We start from the raw sequence: 26596 nt of genomic DNA on the forward strand, positions 1-26596 counted from the left end.
CGGAACTGTTTTGTTGCCATTCTTTTTTTTTTTTTGGTTACACAGGTGTCCATAAATAGTGGCTTTAGATCCTTCTAATTTGCCCCCAAAGAACAAAATTGGTTTAACGTGCGAAGACTTTGCACGTGTCAATTTCCAGACTTCCAACCTGGCAGCGTGCACATACGTACACCCCCAGATGGCACTCCTGTTCCCTTGTTCGTGGAACCCAGTTGCCCTCTCCCCAATTCCTTATGCTCCCTGGGCCTTACCTTCTCTATCCTCCCAGCGGTTCACTTTCAGGAAACCAATGGTGAAGGAGCTCGAGATGCAAGGAAGTAACTCGAGAAGCTGAGAGATCCCACCTGGTGAAATGTATTTGCCAGCGGGGGCTGTAATGTTGCTGGGTTGTCTGGAATCAGAGTTGCTTTCAGCCTAATCCCTCCCTCAATTATCTCATGTGTTTGTTTCCAAACGTTTCTTACACCCTGTGCTCATTTCAGAGCTATGAACACCTCCCTTTCCTCTCCTCTTTCTCTCTCTGGATTTTCTCCTGTTACCTCCACTGTCTGCTCTGGATGCAAACAGTATCACCAATACAGAAACTCCTTCCTTCATGCATATGCTTTCTCTTTTGTCGGTATGAACAGCTTTACCCTCATCTACATCCGTAGCTGTCCTGCCAGAACAGCCCTCTATCTTGGTGACCAGGCCAGCGCTTTCCCCGGGCCTCATTTGGACCCAGAGGTGCCCATGTCACTGTCTAAATGCACTGGGAGGATGGCAGGACTGAGGGAGGGATGTTTTTGAAGCCAGGTACCCTCAGCTGCTCTACAACTCAGCTTATACACAAATAAGCCAGTGGCATGAACCATTCTGATGATGCATTGCTTAAAAAAAAAGTATACACACACACACACACATTCACAGATGCAGTGGACAACCTTCAGGTCAAAAGAAGCCACCGGGAGCCATCCACCACTAGTCAGGGAAGGCATATCAGCCTAGTGAGCAAAAGCAGTGGGTTTTAGAATCCCAGCCAAGCCTCTGAACTGTGGGGTAATGACAGTCCAGGAAGCTCGTGAGACTTCTCTGCTGCCTCCATTTCCCATCTCTAAAATGGGACTAACCATATCGACCAAATGCAGACTGTAATTAGAGAGGAAATAAAAAGGCACAGAATGCAATTAGGAAGTAGGGGAACGGTGCCTAATAATGCTGAGTCATCACATAATAATCCTTTCTGCTCATTTCCCCCAAGCGTTCAACAAGCTTGGACTTCTCACCCCACGTGATTCCTCTATCGGGGAGGCATCCGAGGCACAAAGTGCCCAGGGCCACAGAACAAGGCAGCATCAGGGCCCCGACCTGGATTCTCTTGGGCGCCTCCACTGCAAATGCGGGACCACTCATACCGCCCATACAAGGTGTGAAGGGACATCTTCCCCTCACAGGCCGACGGCTCCTCCGAGACAGGGAGGCCTGTGGCCATTGCCTTGTTTCAGGGCTCCTTGTCTGCGGAGATGGAGCAGCCATCCCATGCCTGGGGCACGGTCAGCCTTGGTCATTTGCCTTTTTCCTTCTTGTAACACCATGTCCTCCAAATGTGTTTTGGGATCCCGTTTCCTCTGCCTCATGGGTCTCTGATGATAATCCCGTTTCGTCCACCCCAAGCATCTGGGGTAGTTGGTGCGTGTGAGTCATCTGTCAAAGCCTGGAGAGGGGCAGGAGCGGGGCCGGGGGTGGAGTGGGTCTCAGGCGGCTCTTGTCACACGCCTGCCTATGGAGTTTCCACTGGGGCAGAAGAGGTGGGAAAAGCCAAGGAAGAAGGAAGATACTGTGGCCTCGCGGGGGGTCTCAGACAGCAGGAGAAACCAGGCGAGGCAGGGTGACTGATCCCCACAGCTGACAGGCACGGTGAGACCCCCAGGCTCAGACCAGTCAGTCTGTGAACAGCTGAACAGCTTGCCTGCCGGTGTTGCTGACACTGCTGGTGTCCTTCCCCGCGCCATGCTCACGTTCACAGCCACGGCACTGTGTTAAGTTCCGTCTCCCCTCCTCAGCCCAGGGAGCCAGGGACCCTCTTTGCAGCTCTGTACCAAGGAAGTAGGCCTGTAGCTATACTGCGTGGCTGGACCTCAGACCTAGAAGTCCACCTCCCCAGATGCCACGTCGTGTGGCAACCCAGCTGTTGGTTCAGTGGCTGTCTGGGGAGGAAGCTGGAAGGGTAACCCCAGAACGTCCTGACACGACTCTGATGCTCTGGGAGGCTGGTGTCGACCCCAGAGAGGACGCTTCTGGAGAATTCTCTGTCAGGAGAGGGCTTTGTCCCCCTTCGCATAGAACGTCCGTGGTGTGTGGGAGCCAAGGAGAAACACGGTGCAGCTGCCCCTTTCTGAACAGAGGTGCCTGGACTCCATAGACACGACCCTCAACTAGACCAAGGACCCTCCTAGGCAGCCATTCCCCATCCGGGGCATTAGAGAAGACACTTTCCTGTGAGGGGCCAGCCTTACGTGCGTCAAATTTCAGAATACTGAAGTGAAGAGAGATTCATGGAAGCTTGCGAGAGTAACTAGAAGATAACTAAATGGCCCCCAAGTACTAGGTGATGAACACGTAGGATGTGTGACCCCCCAGAAGTGGCCTCGCTGGCAAAGAAAGAGGGGGGTGAAAGAAGGCTTTCGATCAGTTCCGGGGTACTAAATGAATAATAGCTCATAAGGGTCAGCCAAGGAGGTCTCGAGTGTTCGTCCCTGGGGTCGCCTCCTTGTCATGGAGTCCACGGGCCAGCGGGGAGGAATGTGAGGGCGAGGCGTGAGGAGGAAGGCCGTGCGGCCTGGTCCCAGGCCTTTGGCCTTGACCCCTCAGCGGGTGGGATGTGCTTCCCCTGTGATTCCCAAGGTTGCTCCTGAGCTTACAAAGGCGGCGGGGCACGAGGTCACTTCCCAGAGGGGCCCCTGCTGCCGTCCGCCCCGTTGCAGGAGGGTGTGGCCTGCATTGCCCCTCAAGGAGCGAGCTGGCCTCTTGCTGTGTTAGAACTAACGTTTCAGAAGGTACTGGAGTGCCCCTCTGATTTCTGCCTCCTTATCTCGCCAGCGCTCCTCTGGGCCTTATATTGCTTCACGGTCTGTGTTATCCGGCCCCAGATTCCAGAACTTTCCCCTCCTCCTTGGACGCCCTCAAGCCTGCCTGCTAACTCAGGGTGGGGAGGCCGTGGGCGTCCTGTCAGAGTCCACGCCTGCCTGCCCCACCCCGGAGGCCCTGTGCCGACGGGATGCAAGAGCGGAGCAGGGGGAGGAGGAACCGAGGGAGGGCGGCCAGAGCGTCCACGTGCACCTCCGGCCAGTAGCCCTCTTCCTGTCTCCTGTCCCTGCCCGCTGGCCCGCACGCTCCCCACTTTGTCCTCTGCTCCCACAGTCTCATTTCTTACAAAGAGCCAACGCCCAAAGCCCGGGCTCTCCTTTTACTGATGATAAGCCCAAGACAAAGAGAATGCGAGTCCTCTGAGGGGGAAACAGAAGCTTTGGGAACATCCTTAGCCCTAGGCATCTCACTTGGGCTGCGTTTGGACATGCTACTTTCAGGACAGATCATTTTTCCAGGAGCTCTTGGCTCCTTAGAGCTTCTCATGAGGATGCTGGGGCTCACGGATCTCTCCGTGAGCGGGGAGCGGGGCTGTCGCCCTGGGGACTGAGACAGAGACTCCTTTCCTCTCGTTGTAGCGAGGACCGGGTCATCGAGCACTACAAGAAACTGAACGGCCAGACCAGAGGCCAAGCCATCGTCAAGTAAGTGCCCCCCAGCCCACAGTGCTGCTGAGGCAGTGTGTGTGTTCACGTAGTGTATGTCGGGGCTGTTCAGTTCTGCTGGGAGAGACGTAGCTCCGGGGGCAGGTGGTTCCATGTATTTTTCACGTAAACGATTACTCTGAGAACTGTATCACGTGCACACACACACCAACATGTATATGATTCCACTTCTGCAGAATAACCAGGTGTGTGTGTTGTGTTGTCTTCCCAGCTACATGAGCATTGTGGAGTCTCTCCCAACCTACGGGGTTCACTATTACGCAGTGAAGGTAAGTGAACTCATTTGGTGAAAGTTGCCACCATGCCCTAAAAGAAAAGTTCTCATTTTGTTTTCTTTTTAATCTTACTGAAGATTTTTGGGGGAGTGGGGAGGGCTTGGACAGGAAGATCGCATGCCAGGGGGCGTTGGGACAATGGAACTTCCCCCCCTAGTATAGTGAGACTTGATTCGGGTTCTCTCCAAAACTCACTTGCCTTTTTGTGAAGTGGGTGTGGTAAATGCCTACTTCTTCATTCTCAGAAGAATCCTGGAGATCAGGACTGCAGAGCCTCTCAGGAGGAAAATTCCATCTAAGCACAAAGAACAGAAACTTTAAGCAGAATCAGCAGTGTTTTTCTTGGTGGTCAAATGCCACGTAGGCAACTTAATAGGAGAAGTGGGACTATATGGGCTGACAAATCGACAGGCTCTGTCTTCTTAGAGAAGACTATGGGCAGTGGTAAGTCCATTGTAACACAGGCCCCCGTCTAAATTCTCTTGCGTTTTATCCATAATGTCCCAGACTGGGATCTCCTCTTCGAAATAATAGGTAATGATGTCCTCACGCACCCTCTTCTATCCTGAGAAAGGATAACTTCCTTTCCTTCGTTTACCCCAATGTGAAGTTGATCAAAGTCATTGCCCAGAGTCCAGACAAAAAGAGCAGAAAACACTTCTGAACTCAAGACAGTCCCACCAACCAACCTGAGATTCCATGCTCTTCCACCAGTTTCCTTCCCCGTGTTTCCACCCAACTATATATATATATATATATATATATATATATATATATATAAAATATTTTCAGGTGGAGTTTTATTTATTTATTTATTTGTTTTTAAATTTATTTAGTTTTGGCTGCGTTGGATCTTCGTTGCTGCGTGGGCTTTCACTAGTTGCAGCGAGCGGGGGATACTCTTCGTTGCGGTGCGCGGGCTTCTCTCATTGCGGTGGCTTCTCGCTGCAGAGCACGGGCTCTAGGTGTGCAGGCTTCAGTAGTTGTGGCACATGGGCTTAGTTGCTCTGCGGCATGTGGGACCTTCCCGGACCAGGGCTTGAACCTGTGTCCCCCACATTGGCAGACGGATTATTAACCGCTGTGCCACCAGGGAAGCCCCCGACTATATTTTTAATTCCTTTAGACCAGAACATACACCGTGTTTCATTCATTGTTGTGTCGCCCATGGCAGTTTGCACGGCACTTTGCACGTCCTTGGTACGCATTTTAACATAATGTCCTGTATCTTCCTCTAAACTGCAGCCTTTTGATGGCAAAGACTGTTGCACTCTGTTATATTTTCCCAGAACCCAGTGTAGTGCCTGGCACTTAGTAGGTACCCAGTAAATATTTACCAAGTACCATTATTGAGAATTGAATTGAGTAGTTGGATGTACACATTTCCACGATGGGAAGAAGTGTCAGAATGATATTTGTGGAGCTCGGTTATGAGGCATGTATGGGGACTCCAGTCCCACCCAGCAGCTCAGCCCAAGACCTCTCAGAGCCTGCAGTGGTTCAGTTCTTCCTGATGTCCTTCCAACACCCTTCCCACCAATGGAAGCTATTCATCCCTCTTCAGCATGATGCACAGACCTCATAGAAGCATCACAACCATCCCTGCCCTGCTTAAGCCTAAGCTATAGTCTGTCATGAGAAGTGTGACCTGGGCTCCTGGGCTATCTCCTGTCTCACATGAGAAGGATGGATCCTCTAAGGAGACTTACTCCCTGTACAGCTGGCTGTGCCCTGGGATGTGGCCACTGAAGCCAGTGGGCAGTCAGCTCCCCAAAAGGAAATGGAATTGTTCATGAAAAGAGTCTCAAAAGCCCCCTTTCTGGCTGTCAGGGTTCAACTCTTACACTGCTAGTGAGAGTTTGGAGCCCATGTCCATTTTGCCATCTTGCTACCAAAAAGGAAACAGAAGGGTCCAGCAGTAGTCCTGACATTATTACAAGAGGCATGTCACAGAAATCAAATGCGAGTCTCTCCCTGAGTTGTGGAGATATTCTACGGTGATGTTTAGCAAAGGGGTCTGCATTCGGGAATGGGAGCCAGGAACTCGAGAATCCCCGACTCCATTCCATTCTCTGATTCGCTATTTGTTCTTAGCTTGACCTCACCTCCGTCGCTCGTAATTAAAATAGAGATTATGAAATTTGCTTCTCCAGCTACCCCATAGAAGTTTTCTAGATGCTGGAAGACTTGAGATGGCTTGAGACAGCTAGATGGGAAGGCTTTGAGATAAAACCTCATCTGGTCTTTTACTTGCTTAAACCTGTGTTCCACTTCCTCCTCAGCCCTAGAACTTGACAGAAAGGCAACCTCTGATATGCATGCTTTCTGCCTTCCAATCAAACCTTAGAAATATGCTCCTTTGCAGCTTGTTAGAGGCCAGAAGCAGACCTTGCGATTTTCCAAGTGCCAAGTGCGCCTGTGTGTTTGGCTCTTGGAGTCTCCAGACGTGAGTGATTGCTCTCCTATCTATTTGGAGAAAGAGCCTAATTAACTATATCGAGACTCACTGTTTGGTGGCCTTATCAATTTCATAATGCCGCATTTCACGGTGTGATGAGAGCTCTTACCTCGACAAACTGAAATTGCAGTCGCCTTCGTCTCTCCTCTTGTTCTGTTCTCTGAAACCATTGCAGTCACCCGGGCACTTTCCAGAGACAGGGGTGTTATACCTTTAAAGAAATTCAGAAACTTTTCTAAAAATTCAAACTGTATTTCTTCTGCCCTTTACTTTGTGCTTACCTTGAACTAACTCTCGCCCCACATATCTCTGAAAATGCCGAAGCCAATTGTGAGTTTTCAAGACAGCCACCGTGGGGTGTGTTAGATCATTCACGCATGCGGCAGTTAGGACAAATCCAGGGAAAGGCTGTTTGATATGCCCACTGTCAATTCCTAGCATGTGGGGGCTTCTAATTAACAGTCTTGAATGTAGATTTACAACTTACGATCTGGGGAGCCAGAGGTCTCTGTTAGAGGAAGAAAGAAGGTGTTGGTATTTTTAATTCAGTTCCCAGAGTGTCTAAGCTTCGATTTTGCTACCCCAGTCCTGCCAGGTAGCCACTGTCTTCATGAGGTGAACAGGATGCACACCTTACGAGCACCTGCCTACCCTGCACTGCCATTGGCCTGCTGGGGGGGGGAAGGGGAGGGTCTTGAGTAGGATGCAACCTTTGCATGATTCCTTTGTCTATAAAATTAGAGGAGTCCTTAATAAGAACCTGCTGTATAGCACAGGGAACTCTGCTCAATCCTCTGTAATGGCCTATATGGGAAAAGAAGCTAAAAAAAAAAAAAGTGGATATATGTATAACTGATTCACTTTGCTGTACCCCAAAAACTAACACAACATTGTAAATCAACTGTACTCCAATAAAACTTTTAAAATAAATAAATAAATAAATTTATTCAAATAGGGGGAAAAAGTGCTATAGAAAACTTGAGCTAGTTTTGAGAGCATTTCCACTGTTCTGGTAGGAATAAAATAAATACACATGTATGAGCTACAAAATTAAATCAATAAAATAAAATTAGAGGAGTCTTAAATGCGTATTACTAAGTGAAAGAAGCCAATCTGGAAAGGCTGCATATTGTATGATTCCAACTATATGACATCCTGGAAAAGGCAAAGCTGGTTGCCAGAAGCTGGGATGACTAGGCAGAGCACAGAGGATTTTTAGAGCCTTGAACATACTCTGTGTGACCCTGCGTACACGATGGGTACACGCCCTTATACGTTTGTGCAAACGCGTAGAACGTACAACACCAGGAGTGGACCCTAAGGTAGACTATGGGCTTTGGGTGATTAAGACGGGTGAGTGTAGGTTCCTCATTTGCAACAAAGGTACCACTCTGGTGGTACCTCCTCCTCCTCTCGGGGGAGGCTACACATGTGTAGGGATGGGGTACATGGGAAACTCCTGTACCTTCCTCTCTATTTTGCTGTGAACCTAAAAGTGCTCCAAAAAAATACAGTGTTTTAAGACAAAATGTTCAGAGGAGGCAGCTTCCCTAGTCTCTCTGGTTCCTTCCAGCGCTGACAGTCGATGACACTTTCTCGGCTCAGAAGGTCGTTCTGTTAGAATGTTCAGCATCTCTCAGATTCTCCCTGTTGGTAGGTGAGGGGCCCAGCTCTGAAAACCTGAAGTCTTAGAAGGAGAACAAAGAACAAGGCGTCCACTTCTTACTCAGAAAGGGAGGAAAGGACCCCCCAGCTGGTTAGGAACAGAGCTGGGTCCCCAACCCAGGGCACTTTCTAAGTCACTTTACTGAGCATCCTTTGGTGACAGGGCACACCCATTCAGGTGAGGCACAGGGAGGTGGGCTCCGTCCACTTCAAGGAATTTGCATTTCCCTTTGTCTTCAGGTGAACCAGGAGATCTCTTGGTTCTTGTCTCTCTTGTCTGGTCCCATGCTTACCCGTACTCCTTTTGATGTCCTAGGACAAGCAGGGGATACCGTGGTGGCTGGGACTGAGCTACAAAGGCATCTTCCAGTATGACTACCACGATAAAGTCAAGCCCAGGAAGGTAAGCGTGCTCTCCTTTGTGGGAGGATGGCACTCAGGTGGAGAGAGAAACAGGCAGAGAAGTGACTGAAAATGTGACCCCGTGCAGCCTCAGGCCCCCGGTCTCCTGCTAATTTGGGGTGTATGCAAACTCCTCCGCAGTCATCCAGCCTGTGTTCCCTGGGGAAATATTTTTCCTCCCCATCACTAAGGAAACGGAAGCTGTTAAAATTCTTTAAGGTAAGAAGACTAGATCAGCTCACCCAGGGCAGATGGACCAGAGGACTTTGAGAGACTTTCCTGCTCCTTCATTTCCTGGGGTGCTGTGTGCTTGAGAACATGGGGAAGCATGTCTCTTGAATCCCGAGGCTAATCTGAGTTTTCCCAAAGGTTTGTTTTTGTTTTTCTGTTTTTTGCTTTTTGGACGAGGGGAACTAAAAGAAGAGATTGTAGGCCAAAAAGAGGTGAAAACTAAAGAAGCATGAGAGGCTTTCCTGCAAATCCAGTCAATATTTTCTGGCATATTAGAAGTGATCAGAAATCTGGAAGAAATAAGGTCATTTGCCAGAAAAGAAAGGGAAGCAGAAAGGAGTCTGCAAACTCACAGTGAAGCCAAAACAGAATGCTTGAAGAGGACACAGGGCTTGAATTTTCTCTGTTTTCGTTTCCACACATTTTTTAGACCAGAACAAATTGAAAAATTATAATGGAAAAAATATCTCTGAGGTGAGAGCTGTCATTCAGCTCCTCCAGCAGAGAAAGATGGGGAGATGGTATGCAGTTCAGACCCTGAAATACATATTAAAAGTTTATCAAAACCACACTTGCTTTCGGAGGGAGAAAGCAATATAGGTTCATTATGTTATTGCATAATGCTTTCCAAGCTCCTTTATCCACGAACAGGATTGAAATCCACACTACATATCCGAGCTTATTGTAGTCTATCCAGTTAACATCTGCCTTTAGCCAGTTTCTTTATTAAATTGATAGAAAAAAAATGGCCCTGTGTTGAGGAGGATTTTCGCTCAATTGATCAGACACTCAGTTAAGTTCTGTGAAAAGATCTTGAGCGTATGATAGAGGATTCTTCCTTGGGGACAGTTCAGTAGGAACCTGGCTGTTTCGGGGACCATTGTTTCGTGACCGTTTCCAAAACCCCTCCAGTTTCCTGCTGTAGGACGTGATTTGGACTCCGCGTTCTTATTTTTTCCCTCTCTGTTTTTCTCAGTCACTGGGTCTGTACTTCCTCCACACTCTCTTTCTGTTTCCTCTCTGCCTCTTTCCCTTATGACCTTTGTAAGTTTCTGTGCTTTTTCTTCTCTCTTTACTCCTTCCTTCTTCTTCCATCCACTGTCCCCTCTCTCCAAGTTGCTTGGCCATTTTTTTCTGCTCACAAGAGCCAAGGATACTCCTAGATCTTTTAACCCAGTCCTGGTTACAATGTATCCAGCTCTTGATTGCCCACACTGGTGGAGACCAAGGCCAGCTTGGACGATTGGGGTCTACAGTGGAGTTCATGAAAATCCCACAGTTGAATTCTTCTCTCCCTCTGAATGTTTTTGAAAAACGTGCTTACACGTATCGGTATGTGTTCAGTTTAATTTATTAAGATGTTTAAGCTCGCTTTGTTTCTCTAATTGAGGTGCTGATGAAGATTTTAGAGATAATGAGGTAGCGCTTGATGTATGTGATATATGTAAAACGCAGGGTGTGACACAGCGCAAGGGCTTAATAAATTGTAACTATTCTTGTCAGACTCCAAAACGGACTTCAAAATATGGAAAAGTAGGAAGTGCAACATGTGAATAATCAGCCTTTGAATAAGAGAATTTACTCTCATTGGTTGAATTTATGCAGGTCAGTGGATTAAAAATGTTAAAAGGTCAACACATTTATTCTGATATTGCCTCTATTCGAACTGAGTTGCTATTTAAAATAATGCACGCTTCTGTGGCCTCTAAGGAAGTAGTTGGGATTCTCAAGTCTATTGCTAATTGAGGGACAACCAAGCCATCAGAGTCATTAGTCATTCATTCAAAAATGTTTACTGCGTACCTGTTATAGGCAAGGCAGACCACCAGGTGCTGAGATAATTAAGACACACATCAGGTCTTCAGGACCTGCGCAGGGTATCAGGGAGAGGGGTGTGGTAATTGCATCTTACAGATAAGAGAGGCCTGTGTGAGGGTTGGTGGTGAATTAAAGGAGAGAGTCGTCAGCTGGGCTTAAGGAGAAACGTCTTCACAGGCAGCAAAGTAGGAGCTGAGTGTGAAAGAGTGGACAGAGGTTTTGCAGATGGACTAACGGGGTGAGGATGCACACAGATGTGCATGCAAGCGCCGTGAAAGAGAGCAGCGTGGCGTGATGGAGAAGCACAAGCACCACTGGGGCCAGGACATCATGGGAGAGGAGTCAGAGAGCAGGCTGATGGGGCCCCAGCACACAGAATCCTCAGGGTTTGCTAAGAGGATTTCATCTTCGAGACAGAGGAGCGACCACATCAGACCTTCGTAGTCAGAGAAACATCGTTCTGGTACCTGGCGGAGGATGAGTGGAGTGATACAGGGCAAGACTTGCAAACCAGGACATCGTTACATTAGTGTAGCCTGGTGGCGTGGCTTGGGGGTGGCTGTCCGTACCGGGGATAGACAAGGGGACTTGGAAGTGAGATGTTTAGAAGGTGATGTGACTGATCAATGGTGGGAGGCGACAGGGTGGAAGTTGGAGCAGCAGGAGGATCTAGAACAACTTCCTGATGGACCAAAGCCTGGGATACAAGAGAAGGGGAGAGAAGTCCAGTTTAGGACATGCCGAGTTTTGGGCTGATGGGACATCCAGGTAGCGGTGGCGAATAGGCAGTGGGTATTCAGTTGGAGCTCGACAGTATCAAGAATTTCGAACCAGAGACTGAACAGAGAGAGGAACGGGAGAGGCACTCGGCACACTGGAAAAATGACAGTGGCTGTGAGTGGATTTCAGTTCCCTATCGTGACATTCCCTGTGAGGCAGAAAGGCAGGGCTGGGACCAGGACACCCTGACCCTTCTGTAACTTGGGGAGCCGTCTTTAGGCAATGAATGTGCAATCTACATATAAAATTAAGAACGAGGCTTTGAAAAGCCTATGACGGGAATTCCCTGGTGGTCCAGTGGTTAGGACATAGAGCTTTCACTGCCAAAGGCTGGGGTTCGATCCCTGGTCGGGGTACTAAGATCCCACAAGCCGCCTGGTGCAGAAGAAAGGAAGGAAGAAAGGACGGAGGAAGGGGAGGGGAGGAGCCCATGAGGGGAAGAGACCCAAAGTTTCACTAGCCCAAGGGGTATCCACCTCTGCTGAGACCTGCCATGGGCCCTAAAGACTTAACCTGAGCCATAGATAAGAGGTCCCAGCTGCAGGGGGAAGGATGCCGGGCGTCTGTTCTTTCTGCTCACAGCCAGTGTCATCACCTTCATAAAAAGGCCATTTCTGTTTCGTGTAAGGCACCTGTGAGTCCCTGAGTGCACAGGGCACACCCCCTGGCTCCGGACCTGTGAATCTAAAGAGACGCAGGCACATGGTAGTGACCACTGCTGCACATCCACATACGAGTGCCCCAATCTGTCTTCAGCTAAAAGTCAGAAACTCACATGAAACTGTCAGGATGAAGAGATGCCCCAGTCTCCCCTGGTCCCAGCGTCCTCCATCTCTGACCCGGCCGCTGACCGTTTAGAAAGCCTCCCAGCTGATCCCGACGTGCGGCCAGAGTCGAGCACCGCGGGCCTCCTTTCTGAACTCAGACTCGGGGAGGGTCGGCCAGGCGGAGCAGGTGTGTCCAGCAGGGCCTCTGCACTCGAGGAGTTGGGCACAGGGCTCAAGTCCGGGCCGGCCCCGAGTGATGGGTGACCCTCCAGGCGGCACCACACCCTTGCAAAAGGGGCCAGGCAGAGCTTGGCACCCGGGACCCCGGCAATGCTCGGGAAACTGGGAGTGACGCCCAGTTCTGGGTACCTGAAGGCCCTTTTGTAGCAACAGCTGCACCTCCAGCCCAGGCACAGGCCTCCCTGACACTCTGACCCAGTTACAGCAGCTATGTCACATGGTACCACCATGCTAAGAGCCAACATTCAAGTAGAGGCAGGGACAGGGTGAGCTGCTCCCTTGCCTTCGGGGGGCCTGGAGGTATTGTCTGGCATCCACAGCTGCCAGAGCATCAGCAAATAATGCACACAGCAAGCGGCGCTCAGTAGCCTCCTGTGAGATGCACTCAAGTGCTTCCACATGGACCACCAAAAAAGGAGGGGTGGGTAGCTGATGACTGTCCTGAAATGGGCGGCACCATAGCTGTTCCAAGTTCCCCGGTTGGGGTGCAGTGTGCCACTCTGATGGCAGAGTCTACCCTAAATTGCTTAATCCTCACTCTGAAGCCCTGGGGGCTTTGGGGGAGATGGAGTAAAGCACAGGGTCCCTCACCCATGGAGTAGGGAGAACATTCTAGGCCCCTCCCAATCACGTGCCCCTGTCTGCTACCTGGATCCTCTAAACAGATGCCTGGCCTTGCAGAAGCACAGCCCAAAAATGCAAGCTGCTGATGTTAGAGAAAAAAAAAAAAAAACACAGCTTCTTTGCCCTCAGGGCACATGTGTCAGGAACAGCGAGACACCTGTGGACACCCAAAGAGGGCGTTTTGGCTTTTGTGTATGTTCAGAAGCTCAAGGCCGGGCTTCCATGGTGGCACAGTGGTTGAGAGTCCGCCTGCTGATGCAGGGGACACGGGTTCGTGCCCCAGTCCGGGAAGATCCCACATGCCGCAGAGCGGCTGGGCCCGTGGGCCATGGTCGCTGAGCCTGCGCGTCCGGAGCCTGTGCTCTGCAATGGGAGAGGCCACAACAGTGAGAGGCCCGTGTACCAAAAAAAAAAAAAAAAAAAAAGAAGCTCAAGGCCAATTTCAGAAGTATTTTGGAATGATGTGTGCAAGAATAAACCCCCAAATCCCTAAAAAACCCACACATAGGACTAAAAGCAGTTAAAATATACAGGACATCCCATACACCAGGATAGTGGCCCTTGCTTGTGTAGATGAGCTCTTTTAAAAGATCAGACAGAATCCCAAACAGTATCCAAGGACAGATTGCAGCATTTTTATAAGTTATTAACTATCCCCCTATCAACTCACTAAATCCTCCTGTTTCCCTCCTTCACCCAGCGATGTTTTCCCTCTCCCTCTGCCTGCCTCCCCATTTCTGCACTCCTGTTCCTACTAAAATACTGATCACATTGGAAAACATGCCTCTCTTCTTCCTCATGATTCTGGGGTGACAATTTTAGGCACCGTTTGTGAGTGAGTTATCAAGAGTACAGGAATGGCAGTATTTACATATCTGACTGTCTGGGTTTAACAATGGTGAGAAACGCGCAAAGAGGGTCACAGTGGTGAAAAAAAGAAAGAAAAACCTTGCCGCTACATAGATGATCTCACCCTGTTTTCACCTGGGTATCACATTCCCTTTTAGCGTGTGTTTGCGTGTGTAGGAACGGAGCTCTTCGCAGGTGAGAGGTCCTTTATTCCACCGGGTACTGTCCTGTTGGCTTCAGGGAATTATGAAACATTGTCAGACCAGCATTTGGGAACTTGAAGAAAATCCCAAGCTTCGTCTTAGGTTGCATTTATGGCCAAGGAGAGACACCCAAGCATCAAAAAAGAGCAAATGCCAGCTACATAAAGTGACCATCAGTGGGGACGCCGCAGATCAGCTGGCGCCATCAGCCTCAGATAGTTGTGTTAGTATGAGCAAGAGTGTTTCTTCTTCCCTGAGAACATTTGAGTGAAAATCAAATGATATGTACTGAAAAGGCACTGCTTATTAACTCCTGCAGAACCGGGATCAGATGGGGCAGAGATAAATAAAGCTGGACGTAATCGATCACAAAGGGCTCCCTCTTTTAGAGGAGGACCTTGCATGCCTTAGATCAGAGCCTGGAAAAGTCTGAAAGCTCCTATCTCTGGGACAATCTGCCTCTTCTTTGTAGCACCAGGAGCAAAGGCTTTGGGCGATTAGCCTCTCCCACACTCAAGACTCAATCCCCAGCAGTGCCAAGCTGAGCTGCCTTCTCTGTCCGCCCGCTGGAACCTGCACTTTCCAAACCTGTGGCCAGACCAGCCATCGAATCGTGAGAAAACATGATCATTTACAATAGAAAACGCTTTCCGAATGGGGCGCCAGGAAGAGTTAGGATGAAGATCCGTCCTGCAGGCGGTGTCAGAGAATATACGCATTAAAGAACGAACAGTGTGAAACACGTAACTCCAAAAAAACCCCCCTAGAAGGCATATTGAATATCTGTAAATCATCATTTACAGCTGCAGCCCATTCGCCAGCCTATATTTAATGAAATCTCTCCATGGGGGGAGGGACGGCAGTGCTGGTCCTTGGTACGTATTCAGCAGACAGCATTTCCTTATTTATTTGATGTGCAATCAGGAGCGCTTTTGTGTTCACTTAGGTGCGCAATTAGGAGCACAGAGGGCTCCCCTCTGAGACATTAGGAGAAGGAACCGGAGTAAATGGTCGCCCCTTTCCGCAGAGCAGCTTCCTGTGGTTCCTAAGAGTATTTCAGAATTGGGGGCCATGAGCTCAGAGAATTGATGCATAGCTCTCACCTCCCCAGATTAGTAAAGAGTGTTGAACTGGATGAGGTGATGAAACAGGAAGAGAAAATAATACTTACAGGAAATACTCCATTAACTGTGAACCGACTGCCAGCGCAGTCAGCCTGCTGAATTATTCAGCGTGATAAGCACGCCATTAAGTGCTTCGCCAACTTATTTTTCAGCTTCTGTTTGGATGCACTTGACTCATCCTCGGGCTGCTGGGCCCTCTGCCTCGGCAGGCCCTGGGCGGGTGCCTCCCTCACTCCGTTATCTGTATTCCCCTGGGAAACCGCACCCTAGGCTCTCCGGGGAGGAAGAGCTCCACGGACTACTTTGAGCATTCCTAGCATTTTGCAGCCTTTGCTTTCTCATCGTCAGATCAAAGGGCTTCTCTGTGGCCTCCTTCAGACCTCACTCAGCACTGAGCGGACCAGGAAGGAAGGGTTCCGTGCCTCTGGGTGACAGGCCCTGGCCCTGGGTCACCAAGGGGAGCCAGCCTCAAAGCTGAGGGGCAGGCCTGCCGGAGGGATGCTAGGGTGCAGGGCAGAGAGAGTCACCAGCGTCTGCCATCTTAAAATAACTCCCCAAGAAAGAAAAAAGCAGTTGTATTCTAGGAAGACTGAGACGCTCTTCTCAAAGCATCAGGAGACGATAGACATCCTCTCCTCAAAGCACGTGTATCAGGCATGGCTGAGTTCTCTCTCTTTGGAACAGGAATCCCAGTGTCTCCTCCCATCCAAGAATTGCAGTCCCCTGAAAGCACTGAGCTAGAGCTTTAGAACTCCAGTAGAAGGTGTCGAAATCCTCTCCAATAAAATGGACCCCGTAGGAGAATTACCAAGTGCCTATGGTAAGCCAGGCCCTGCTTGAGGCCCTGCAGGTGTTACAGTGAACAAAAGAGACGGGTCCGTGCCCTCAAAGAGCTTAGAGTCTAGTGGGAAAGACGGTCGAACGATAGCATTAGGTAAATCTATAACGTAGAGTGTCGGAGTATTGAATTCTACGAAGATTACCAATCAGGAAGGAAGAGGGGGATGGTCGGGGGTGGTCTTGCCAAGGAGGTGACTTTAAGGGACTGTGCTCCGAGTGTTGCATCCCCTGGGAAGCAGAGTTAGGGATTCTCGCACAGGAAGTGTATTGGGAAGTGGTCTGGAATGAACAGCCATGAGCAACGGGAAGGAGACAGGACCCGGCAGAGGGAGAAGCTGAGCTGTGATACGACCTTAGGGAAAAGCCATGAAGCTGCAACAATGGGCCGTCAATCGTCAGACCCATCGCCTTAGCCCAGCATCAACCAATCATTAGATACAGGTGAGCCACAGGCGTGGGGCTCCGACCTTGGGCGAGATGGCTCTCTACAGCTGAGGGCAATTCCCAGAGAGAGGATAAATCCTTCAGTCCTGAAGGAGAGGCTGGTCGATGCAGTAGCTTTTCCTGCAGTGGTTCCCCCAGTGAGGCCCTCGGACCAGCAGCCGCTACATGACCTGGGAGCACGTTAGAACTGCAAACTCCAGGTCCCCGCCTGAGACGTCCAGACTCAGAAATTCAGAGGCTGGGACTCGGCAATGTGTGTTTTCACAAGTCCTTAAGGCGATTTGAAGACAGGCTACAGAGTTTGAGGATCACTGCTCCACACACAGGTAACGGGAACTTTCTTTGTGATCCTACTTTGTTGTTTTGTTGTTAAGATATTGTAGTCTGAGTTAAAATCAAATTCCTTCTTGTAACTGTTAAGCCTTTAAAAAAAGATGTTTTATAAGCCAGTGGCCTCCATATCCATTTAAAGGCCCAAAATAAATCTCAAAATCTTAACCAAGGAGGAATTTGAGGGCTATTCACTCACTCCCGGGTATTCAGAGTTATGATAAATAACTTATTTAGCCTCTCTGGGCCTCTGTTTTTATGTCTGTGAAATGGAGACTCTAAAACATGAGAAATAGTCTAATTATCTTCATCTTGAATATGTTTACATCTCAAAGAGTTGCCTGTTCCCCAAGGTAAAAGCGCTGTTGCCCTTGACATAGCAGATATCCTTGCAGTCTCTTTTATGCTGAACACAAGAGGCAGGCCCACCACGAAGAGCAAACAGCATCCCTTTGTTAAGAGGAGGGATTTTGTTTCCTTGGTCACTGGATCTGGGAACCCAGGGTCCCTGGGTTCCCACAGGTTCTTCTGGAGGCCGTTTCCAAGCCTGGTCCTGAGTAAGCCAGGCCTCCAAGGACACCTGCTTGTATCCTTGTTGAAACTGTCTCCATAATATTCGTGCTGGTATCAGACTGTCCCTTTTGAAAATGATGCCTGTGAGCAGAAAATAAAAGCGTGTCTCGGGCTTCCCTGGTGGCGCAGTGGTTGAGAGTCCGCCTGCCGATGCAGGGACACGGGTTCGTGCCCCGGTCCGGGAGGATCCCACATGCCGCAGAGCAGCTGGGCCCGTGAGCCATGGCCGCTGAGCCTGCGCGTCCGGAGCCTGTGCTCCGCAGCGGGAGAGGCCACAGCAGTGAGAGACCCGCGTACCGCAAAAAAAAAAAAAAAAAAAAAAAAAAAAAAAACATGCCTCCATCCAGGTGGATAATCCTTAGAAGCTATAATGTGAGAGTCATTTCTCTGGGGAGGTACGGGAGGAGAGAAATGCAATTCTCCCTTTGAGAGAGACAGGTCCAGCTCTCTCCTGGGCTGACATGCTTGGAGGTAGCTCTTAGAGGGGGTACACTATACTCTGAAGAATTCACCCAAATGTTCTCTGGTTGCAAGGGTTCATCTCCAGACTGGCATCACCCTTTGGAAGCTCTGTTCCTGCGCCCACCTCCTACTGTTATATCTGGTGGGAAGATATCTGGCCTGGTGGTCAAGACCCCTCAGTTTTAGCTCCAGGTCTGCAAGCTAAGTCGCATCGCTGGGCCTGTTTCCTCATCAACAAGGCAATGATACAGGTGATGGGGAATCTTGAGGTTGAGAGAAGCAGGAAAGGAGAAACGGGAGAGGAATGAAGCAAGGGGCAAGCTCATTGTAAAGCCAGAAGGGAGTCCTTCATACAAGGAAGAGTGCAAAGCAACATTTTCCCAGAAGAAAATGGTAGAGGGAGAAAATGCCAGTTTCTAAGTGGGTAAATCCCTGTCTTTGACTGTTGTTTGCATTAGCCAAAGTGCCAGCTAGATCTGAGCAGACAACCAAAAATAGTTTCCAGGCCCCCCCCAACCCTGCAGCTGAGGCCTCTGTCTCTTGTGTGGGGTGTGAGGTCTCCCGGGGCTCCTCCCCCGCCCGCAGCCGGGCCTCGTCCTCCTGTGACAGCAATAGGATGGCCATATGAACAGCCACGTTGACTGGGGGGAGAGTAGGGGTCAAACGCAACAGTCTGTATTTATCACGTGCAAATAAACACCCAGTCAGCCAGGCCAGCAACGCCCTTGAGACTGACGAGCTTCTAAATAACTCACAGAAACAGACTCCCACTACTTGGGGCGCCCCTTTGACCTTGGGTGCAATCTGAAGATGCAACTCAAAACCCAGTGCTGTTGTTGGATCTCAGTCCTGAGTAGAGGTGCCTCCAGTATCCCCGCCCACTCCAGTGAGCCCTGAGTAGTAGCTTAAGAGTTGATGGGTTTTCTCTGGCTTAACAACCAAAGGCTTGGCCAGGTTAACAAGAACACCGACCACCTGGGGCTCAAAGGCACATTTCTTCTATCTCCCACTGTTCTTTTAAAAGCGTTCTTCCCTAGATGGAAACGCAGGCAGCCCGTGACTTCTCTGATCACTCCCAGGTAATAGAGTCATGCAGTCACTTTAAGCAGCAAAGTTAATTTTATTAAGAAATGAGTGTCTGGTCCTTGATAACCAAAATTCCAAACTTGGTCTAAAGTTAAGTCCTGCCCCCTCTCCCAGCTGGACTGCTTCTATCTCCCCGTCAGCTCCTCTGAGGGCAGCCCACTTCTCGTCACTTAGATGTCAGCAGGAGCCAGGGGCAGTCTTAGGTGGCCCTTAACTTCAGGAGACACCTGTCAAGCTCTCCAGGCAACCCTAGCGAACCTTTTCTCACTAGGTTTGCAGAAGGCGTCCTCCACGTCCCCGCTCTGGGTCAGGGAAGCTGAGAGCACGCGTCTCTCCCTCTCCAATTCTCCCTCAGTTTCCACCTTCCTAAACACTTCATACCCCAATGAAGGGTGAGAGGTTTCAGAGTCACGTAAACAGTAATTTTTTTAAATGTAAAAAAAAAAAAAAAAGGGCTTCCCTGGTGGCGCAGTGGTTGAGAGTCCGCCTGCCGATGCAGGGGACACGGGTTCGTGCCCCGGTCCGGGAAGATCCCACATACCGCAGAGCGGCTGGGCCCGTGAGCCATGGCCGCTGAACCTGCGCGTCTGGAGCCTGTGCTCCGTGATGGGAGAGGTCACAACAGTGAGAGGCCCGCGTACCACAAAAAAAAAAAAAAAAAAAAAAAGTCTAATTGTGAAAGTATGCATAACATAAAATTTACCATTGGAACCACTGGTAAGTGGTTAAGTATTAGGTATATTCCCACTGTTGTGCAACCCATCTCCAGAATGTTTTCTTTGTGCAAAACTGAAGCTGTCTCCATGAAACGATGACTCCCCAGCCCTAGCGCCTGGCAACCAGCATTCTTCTTCCCTCTCTATGGATTTGATTTCTCTAGGGCTCTCATATAACTGGAGTCATAGGGTATATTTATTTTTGTGACCATAGGGTTTTAATATCCAAACCAGGACACTTTTGAGAATGGAAGAGGGCACTGGTTAATGATGACACCCCAGTGTCAGGCAAACCCGGGCCGCCCCAAGCAAACCAGGGCACATGGTGGCCTCTCGAACCAGGGTGGTGACCCGTGAAACGGGCTCTTGGCCCTTTTGTTTGTTTGGTTTTTGCCTGTCTTACTGGGTGGTCTGCTCACTACTCACTTTAATGAGATTGATCACCGTAAAGTCTCAGCCAGTACGTCACTATCATATCCTGTGGCTCTGGCTGTGCAGTGGGGGCATCCCCCACCGATGGCATAACTCCTGACCAGCTGTGCTGAGTTAAGACGTGGGGTGACCCCAGAGATCCCGGCACCCAGGTCCTTCTGGCATTCGCAACAGGTGTTTCTGATGCTTCACGGGGATTTGAAAGATTCCTGGCCAAGCCCGAGAACCTTCCTGGAAAGCTTACACTGGCATTGAGGGTGGTCCGTGGGCGGACCCAGAGCAGACCCAGCCTCCTTGTGATGGGTGCCCCTGTTCTGGCCTTTTACTAGGATGTCAGAGAGCCAGGGGAGCTCCAGATGCCCGTCTCTCCAGGCCTCCCAGACTGTAAACCAGCCCCCAGCCCTGCCTGTAACAAGGGTCAGGAACCACAGCTGAGTGAATGGCCCATGCATGGGCGTGCACACATAGATACCTTTACTGATACATATTGAGCTGATGCTTGGAGCTGTGAAGATTGAAAAACCATCTGAAACCCGGTCCCTGGCCAGGTTGCTCACGTGGCGGTGGTGGAGAACACCCCCCCAGAGGTGCCTCGGCCATGATAGCCCAAAGCGGTCAGGCTGGAGGTCAGTTGGCTCCAACAGAGCCCACCCCAGGGGACCCGAGAGGAGAGCTCTATAGGAGGACCATCCGACCAGGGCCAGTGGGGGGCTGCTTATGGAGAAGGGGCAGCCCTGGGATTAGGGGGCTTTAGCCTGGACTGCTGGCCCCTTTTAAGTAATTAGTTTTACTGAGTTTTAACCAAAGAGCATCTTCTGATTTGTGGTTAATGCAGACTAGGATTTCGACCAGTCGAAACAGTGGAAAGGCCTCAAGGGAGCTCTTGACTACTCCCCATTTCTTCCCCAAGCCCCACACACCTACTTTTCTCTCTGGTCTTGCCTATTCCAGACATTTCGTATCAATGGAATCATAGAATTTGTGGTCTTTTGTGCTCGGCTTCTTTGATTTAGAATAATGTGTTCAAGGTTCATCCATGTTGTGGCATCAATCAGAACTTCATTCCTCTTTAAGGCTAAGTAAGCTTCCATCATTTCCTGGTAACTTTAGCATTTTCTGCGCTAACATAGCAAACACACACACACACAAATGGTGCCTTGGGTTTTTGCACTTCTTGTGTTCCCTCACATGGGTGTACGGCTTTGCCCCAGTTTCCCTCTGGTATCCACTCAGCTATCACGTTGGTGAAGGCTCCCCGACCGCTTGATAAACAGTGACAGCCCCTGTCCTAGCCTCCCCAGAACCTGCTACCCTCTAACTTCCTCACTGTATAGTTCTCTTATTTGCCTACCTGTCCCCTCACAAAAATGTGCAGAGACTTTTGTCTGTTTTTTCTCTAGTGCATGCCTGCTGGCAGCGCAGTGCCTGGCCCATGGTAGATAATAAATACTGGTTAAATGAACAGAAGCAGCCAGAGCAGAATATCTACCAGCTTGTTGGAAGCTACCACTAAGTCTGAGGTCATCTCCATGTATATGTGTGTAGTGGCCTCAGAGATAGGATAGTGTAGCTCCTATAAGGAAGGGTTGGAGAAAGCTCCACGTAAAAGGCCAGACGTCTGTAAAGAAAGGGAGGGAGGAGGGAGGCACGAGAGCTTTTTACAGCTTAGATTTGTTGATTGGGGGAAAAACATAAAATTTCCCTACCAATCCATCTAGACTGTCTCCTGATTTTATTTTTTGTCTCTTGGAGCGAAAGTACCCAAATTGCTACTGGTAACTATATGTTGAAAATGAATTGCAGGAGGACACAGACCATTGCACTATCCTAGTTCATCTGGATGCCTTTTCTTACTTAGAAGCAGGAAATGTTAGGCTGAGAAACCCTGCTTGTTGAATCCAGTAACCTTTGCTTTGTCTCAGGGAATCTCAGCTTGTTTCTGCTGAGCCATACGATACTGACGGAGCTCTGTGAGATTTTTTTTCTTTTTTTTAATGAGCATGATTCAGAGGGGAAACCCAGGCTGAACTGATCTTCCCGAAGTGTGAATCTGGTTAATACTAAACCCTAGCACAGCCAGAACGGTGTCAAGCTCTCACTCCCAGCGCCTGCAGGTAGGGCTGGGGGACTCTACCGGGAGGGTCCTGCTCCGGATCATGCCTGTCAAAGAGCTCTAAGCCAGTCGAGGCAGTTTCTAAGCAGAATGGGCATGCAGAGTCACTCCAGGTCTGGACTAGGGTTCCAGCTCAAGCCCCTGAGCTCCTGGAGACCGTAACTTCCCCCATTCACTTTGGAGGAGAGTTGAATTCAGACAGAACTACCAGAAAAAGGAAGGGCTGTGGTTCCTGGGTTGCAGCTCTTGGGCTGGCCCTCACTGCCACTTCCCTGTTGCCATATCCTATGCAGTTTAGAAATGTATTAACAAGATGTGCAGGTTCAAGGGCTGGTGGTTCCTCATGGCACGGAAGTTACCTGAATTTTGAGCACCTAGGGGTTCAAATACCATCTCCCACCGTTTATCATCTGTGTGACTTGGAGAAAGTAACTTAACCTCTCTGAACTTTGGTTTCCATAGTACCTACCTCATAGAGCTTTTCATTCATCCACTTATTCACTCAACAATTACCGAATGTCTAATATGCCCCAGGCATTGTGCTAGGTGCCAGGAAAATACCCTCAACAAGCCTAGAGTCGGGTAGGAAAGATAACTGAGTAAAAAATGACGTTTGTGACACAGGATGCGAATTGCTTGGCAGAGGGTAGTACATGAATCTCTGGGAGAGCTAGCCTAGATGAGGGAGAACGAGCCCAGGTTAGGGCTGTTAAGTCGGAGGGGTGGGGGTTGGGGACAGCAGTCGTGAAAAGAGAGTGGTTTAGGGCAGGCTGCTGAGAAGTGTCCATTTCCTCCTCTGCCCTCACCGCTTCTCCCCCAAATTCACACTTCCCCACATTGACCTACCTACTTCAGGATTCCTCTAGGAAAATGGAACCAAGGGCAGAGCTTGAAATAGGAGCAGTCCTCCTGGGAAGACAGAAATTCTAGAATTTCTGTCCTCACCTCTAAGAAAACATCCCCTCGTGTTTCTTCTTTCTGGGAAGGCTAAATTGTGGAGCAGATACAGAACTGCTTAGTAAGAGGAACCCGAGAGAGAGAGGGAGAGATGACCGAAGTCAACCAGGGTGCCAGCTGCAGAGATGGCGGCTTAACACCGGCCTCCCTGCCCCTGCTGGCTGCGGCCACCATCACAGAGCAGCTGGCTAGAGCGCACGTGGTCTCAGCAGCAGTGGGGCTCGCAAAGCAAGCCTCCCAGCCCTAGCCCCGTGCCTCCCCGTCCTCCACACTCCCTGAGACACTTTCCAACCAGGAGAGCCTGGAGTTCACCCCTGCTGTCTCTGCAGCCGTGGTCTGCCCCTCTCCTGGTACCCACAGCAACCAGGATCTGCAAGGCCTTCCCATCCCCAGGAGGATGAGCCAACCCTTGAAGGACTGGGTAGTTTAAAGTGCACACAAGCTGCTCTTAAATAATTATTCCCATAGAGCCCTTGCTGGTTGACTAATTTTTTTTTAACTTTTGTTTCCCAGATAACACAGTGTAACAGTATTGTCATTTCTTTTTTTTTAAGCTTGATTAAGCAGGGGTTTAGTTATGATTGTTTACCTTTATTTATGTAGAGCTCATTGCCAACCCATTCTTCTGCATTCTACCCCATCTCTCACGGGTTCAGCCAGCCCCCATCAGGGTCTCACTGTGATGCCACACCTCTGGGCAGGGCCACCAGGTGTAAGACAACTGATAACTGCCAACTCCTCTCCCCCCAAAAAAAAATATAGAAAAAACACAGGTTTCCCCAAAGTCTGTCCTCCAAAGTAGTCAAAACAAAAACCCTTACAGCAATCCAAGAAGAGATCTTTGCCATTGCAAGGGGAATGGCCCATCATAATTCCCCACCCGAGATGGACCAACTGCTTCTCAGACTAATACCCTCTCTGAAGCATCCCATTCACTGAAGTCTGCACAGGTGTGATTAGCCTTGAAGTTTTTTTTTTTTTTTTTTTAAGGAAAGGCTGGAGCCCAGAGAAGTGAAGCCACACCAAACTGGGCCACCACGCTCATTGCTAGAAAAACCAAAGCTGGACTCAGGTAACGTGAATCCCTGGCCAGCTTCTTCCTTTGGATACTAACCCGCATCCATCCCCCAGAGGCACACGGAGGAGGGAAGAATTTCCATCAGGAGGCCAAGGATAAGAAAGGAAAAACACTTTCAGCTTGAAAGATTTTACATTTGCCAAAGCTTTATGGTCAGGTCCTTCCCCAAGAAAAGCCAAAGTACACACAAGAAAATGATACAGAGAGATACCCCCTAGGGAGAAAATTAAAAGGAAATTGCTTCCACTGAGGACAAATAAAATGGCCTGTTTTCTCCGTAGGCCTGTTAAATATCTGTGGATCTTCTTTCCCTCTTTCTTCCCCTAGTAATGACTCTGAAGCCAAAGGAAGCTAAAAGGTTTTTGATGGGTTAAAAAGAGGCCATCCATTAAAGGGTCAAGGCCCAGCGCTCTGGGCATCTGTCACGGAGTTAACCAATCAGTTGAGAGCTCCTGTGGTCTGACACTGAGGGGTAGGCAGCCGGCCGGAAGAACATCTTGATTCCATTAGGTCTGGCTGTGCAGAAAAATTAGCTATTGTTTTCTTTGCTGGGTTATGTGGCCCTCTTGGAAGAAAATGGAAGCCAGGGAGCCCTCCTTCATCGCAGGTCCTGAGCACAGTGTTAGGATCACTTTGTGAGCTAATAATCTTTGGACATAGATCGCCTGTCTTGGAGGCTCTGATTTGGATCCCAGTCTGGCCCATTCAGTGTACTGCTGAGCTGTATCGTAGGAGAGTACTTTCCTCTCAGGGTGAGTGTCGTGAGATTAAAAGTCATAGCAGGGGAAATTCCCTGGCGGTCCAGTGGTTAGGACTCTGCGCTTCCACCGCAGGGGGCACTGGTTTGATCCCTTGTCAGGGCACTAAGTTCCCACAAGGCGAGTGGCCAGAAAACGTCATAGCAGGAAAGTGGTCCAAACTGACTCTGGTCAGAATTGTGGTGGACCCAGGAATTGACTGGATAAGGATTGGAAGCAAAGAATCTGAAGAGAATACGTCAAACACCAACTCCAGTGGATGAAGAAGCTGGGTTAGGCTTACACTTGCATCGTTAAAAATCCAAGGAACAAAAAACATTTTTTAAAATGCCCATGGCACTACATTAGCCATCTTTAAAAAAAAAAAAAAAAAAAAAGCACAAACCTGTACTTCGGGCTACGTGTTCAGAGTAATCAGAACTTTTTTTTTACGTGAAGAGTAGCGTGTGAATCATGGCAGGAAGAGAACATGACGGCTCCTACTTGAGTGCTAACTACATCCTAGGCTCCACTTGAAGCACTTCGTATGTATTAGTTCATCAGTACAGCAGCCCTATGAAAGTAGAACTGGTGTTGTTTGGAGTTGTATTTCAAAGACGAGAAAAGAAAGACACAAAGAAATTTCATTGCCAAGGATACACAGCCAGTAAGTGGTAGACAGTGTGACTTGGAGAACCATGCTTTTAATCAGGAGAACAGTCTGCTCCTTTATCTGCGGGTTCCACCTCTGTGGATTCAACCAACTGCAAATCAAAAATATTCAGAAATAATTTTTAAATTCCAGAAAGTTCCAAAAAGCAAAACTTGCATTTGCTGTGTGCCAGCAGCTATTTACGTAGCATTTACATTGTATTTGGTATTGTAAGGAACCTAGGGATGATTTAAAGTGTACGGGAGGATGCGTGTGGGGTATATGCAAACACCACTCCGTTTTTTTTTGTTTTTTTTGGTTTTTTTTGGTTTTTTTGTTTTGCGGTACATGGGCCTCTCACTGCTGTGGTCTCTCCCGTCGCGGAGCACAGGCTCCGGACGCGCAGGCTCAGCGGCCATGGCTCACGGGCCCAGCCGCTCCGCAGCATGTGGGATCTTCCCGGACCAGGGCATGAACCCGTGTCCCCTGCATCGGCAGGCGGACTCTCAACCACTGCGCCATCAGGGAAGCCCCACCACTCTGTTTTATATAAGGGACTTGAGCATCCTCAGATTTTAGTATTCGAGGAAGGTCCTGGAACCAAGCTCCTGAGGATGCCGAGGGACAATGGTATTCTGTGCTGTTTCGCGTAAGTAGGAAATGTTTAAAACAAGCTACTTAATTTTTAAATTCCAGAGAGTAGCAGGGTGGCATTCCAAGGATTTACAATGCTGACCTTCAGCCCGTGCTTGGGATGCAGGAATGCCCACACACATGCCCCTCCTTCTGCGGAAAAGGAAGCCAAGATAAAGAGCGACTTACCAAGTCAGGACTATCACTGAGGCCTCCTGATTTCCAAGTCAGAGTTCTCATCCCTAAAAAACGATGAACCAAAACCCAGGAGACTCTCGGCAATGGTCATGAATATTGATTCTGAAACAGAAGCACG

The 26596-nt window shown here is 49.3% G+C and overlaps 1 protein-coding gene across 8 annotated transcripts in view; it reads left to right on the forward strand.

The window, feature by feature from the left end:
- FRMD4A (FERM domain containing 4A) overlaps positions 1-26596 on the forward strand; it is a 351864-nt gene that overhangs the window by 243991 nt on the left and 81277 nt on the right. For all 8 annotated transcript variants that reach the window (XM_081229331.1, XM_081229330.1, XM_081229335.1 and 5 more), the window contains exons 9-11: positions 3705-3770; positions 4003-4060; positions 8506-8592. In XM_081229331.1, coding sequence (XP_081085457.1) covers positions 3705-3770; positions 4003-4060; positions 8506-8592 — 211 coding nt within the window. The remainder of the gene's footprint in view (positions 1-3704; positions 3771-4002; positions 4061-8505; positions 8593-26596) is intronic.

This window comes from Mesoplodon bidens, assembly GCF_964165515.1.
Source record: "Mesoplodon bidens genome assembly, chromosome: 3".
Classification (NCBI taxonomy): domain Eukaryota; kingdom Metazoa; phylum Chordata; class Mammalia; order Artiodactyla; family Ziphiidae; genus Mesoplodon; species Mesoplodon bidens.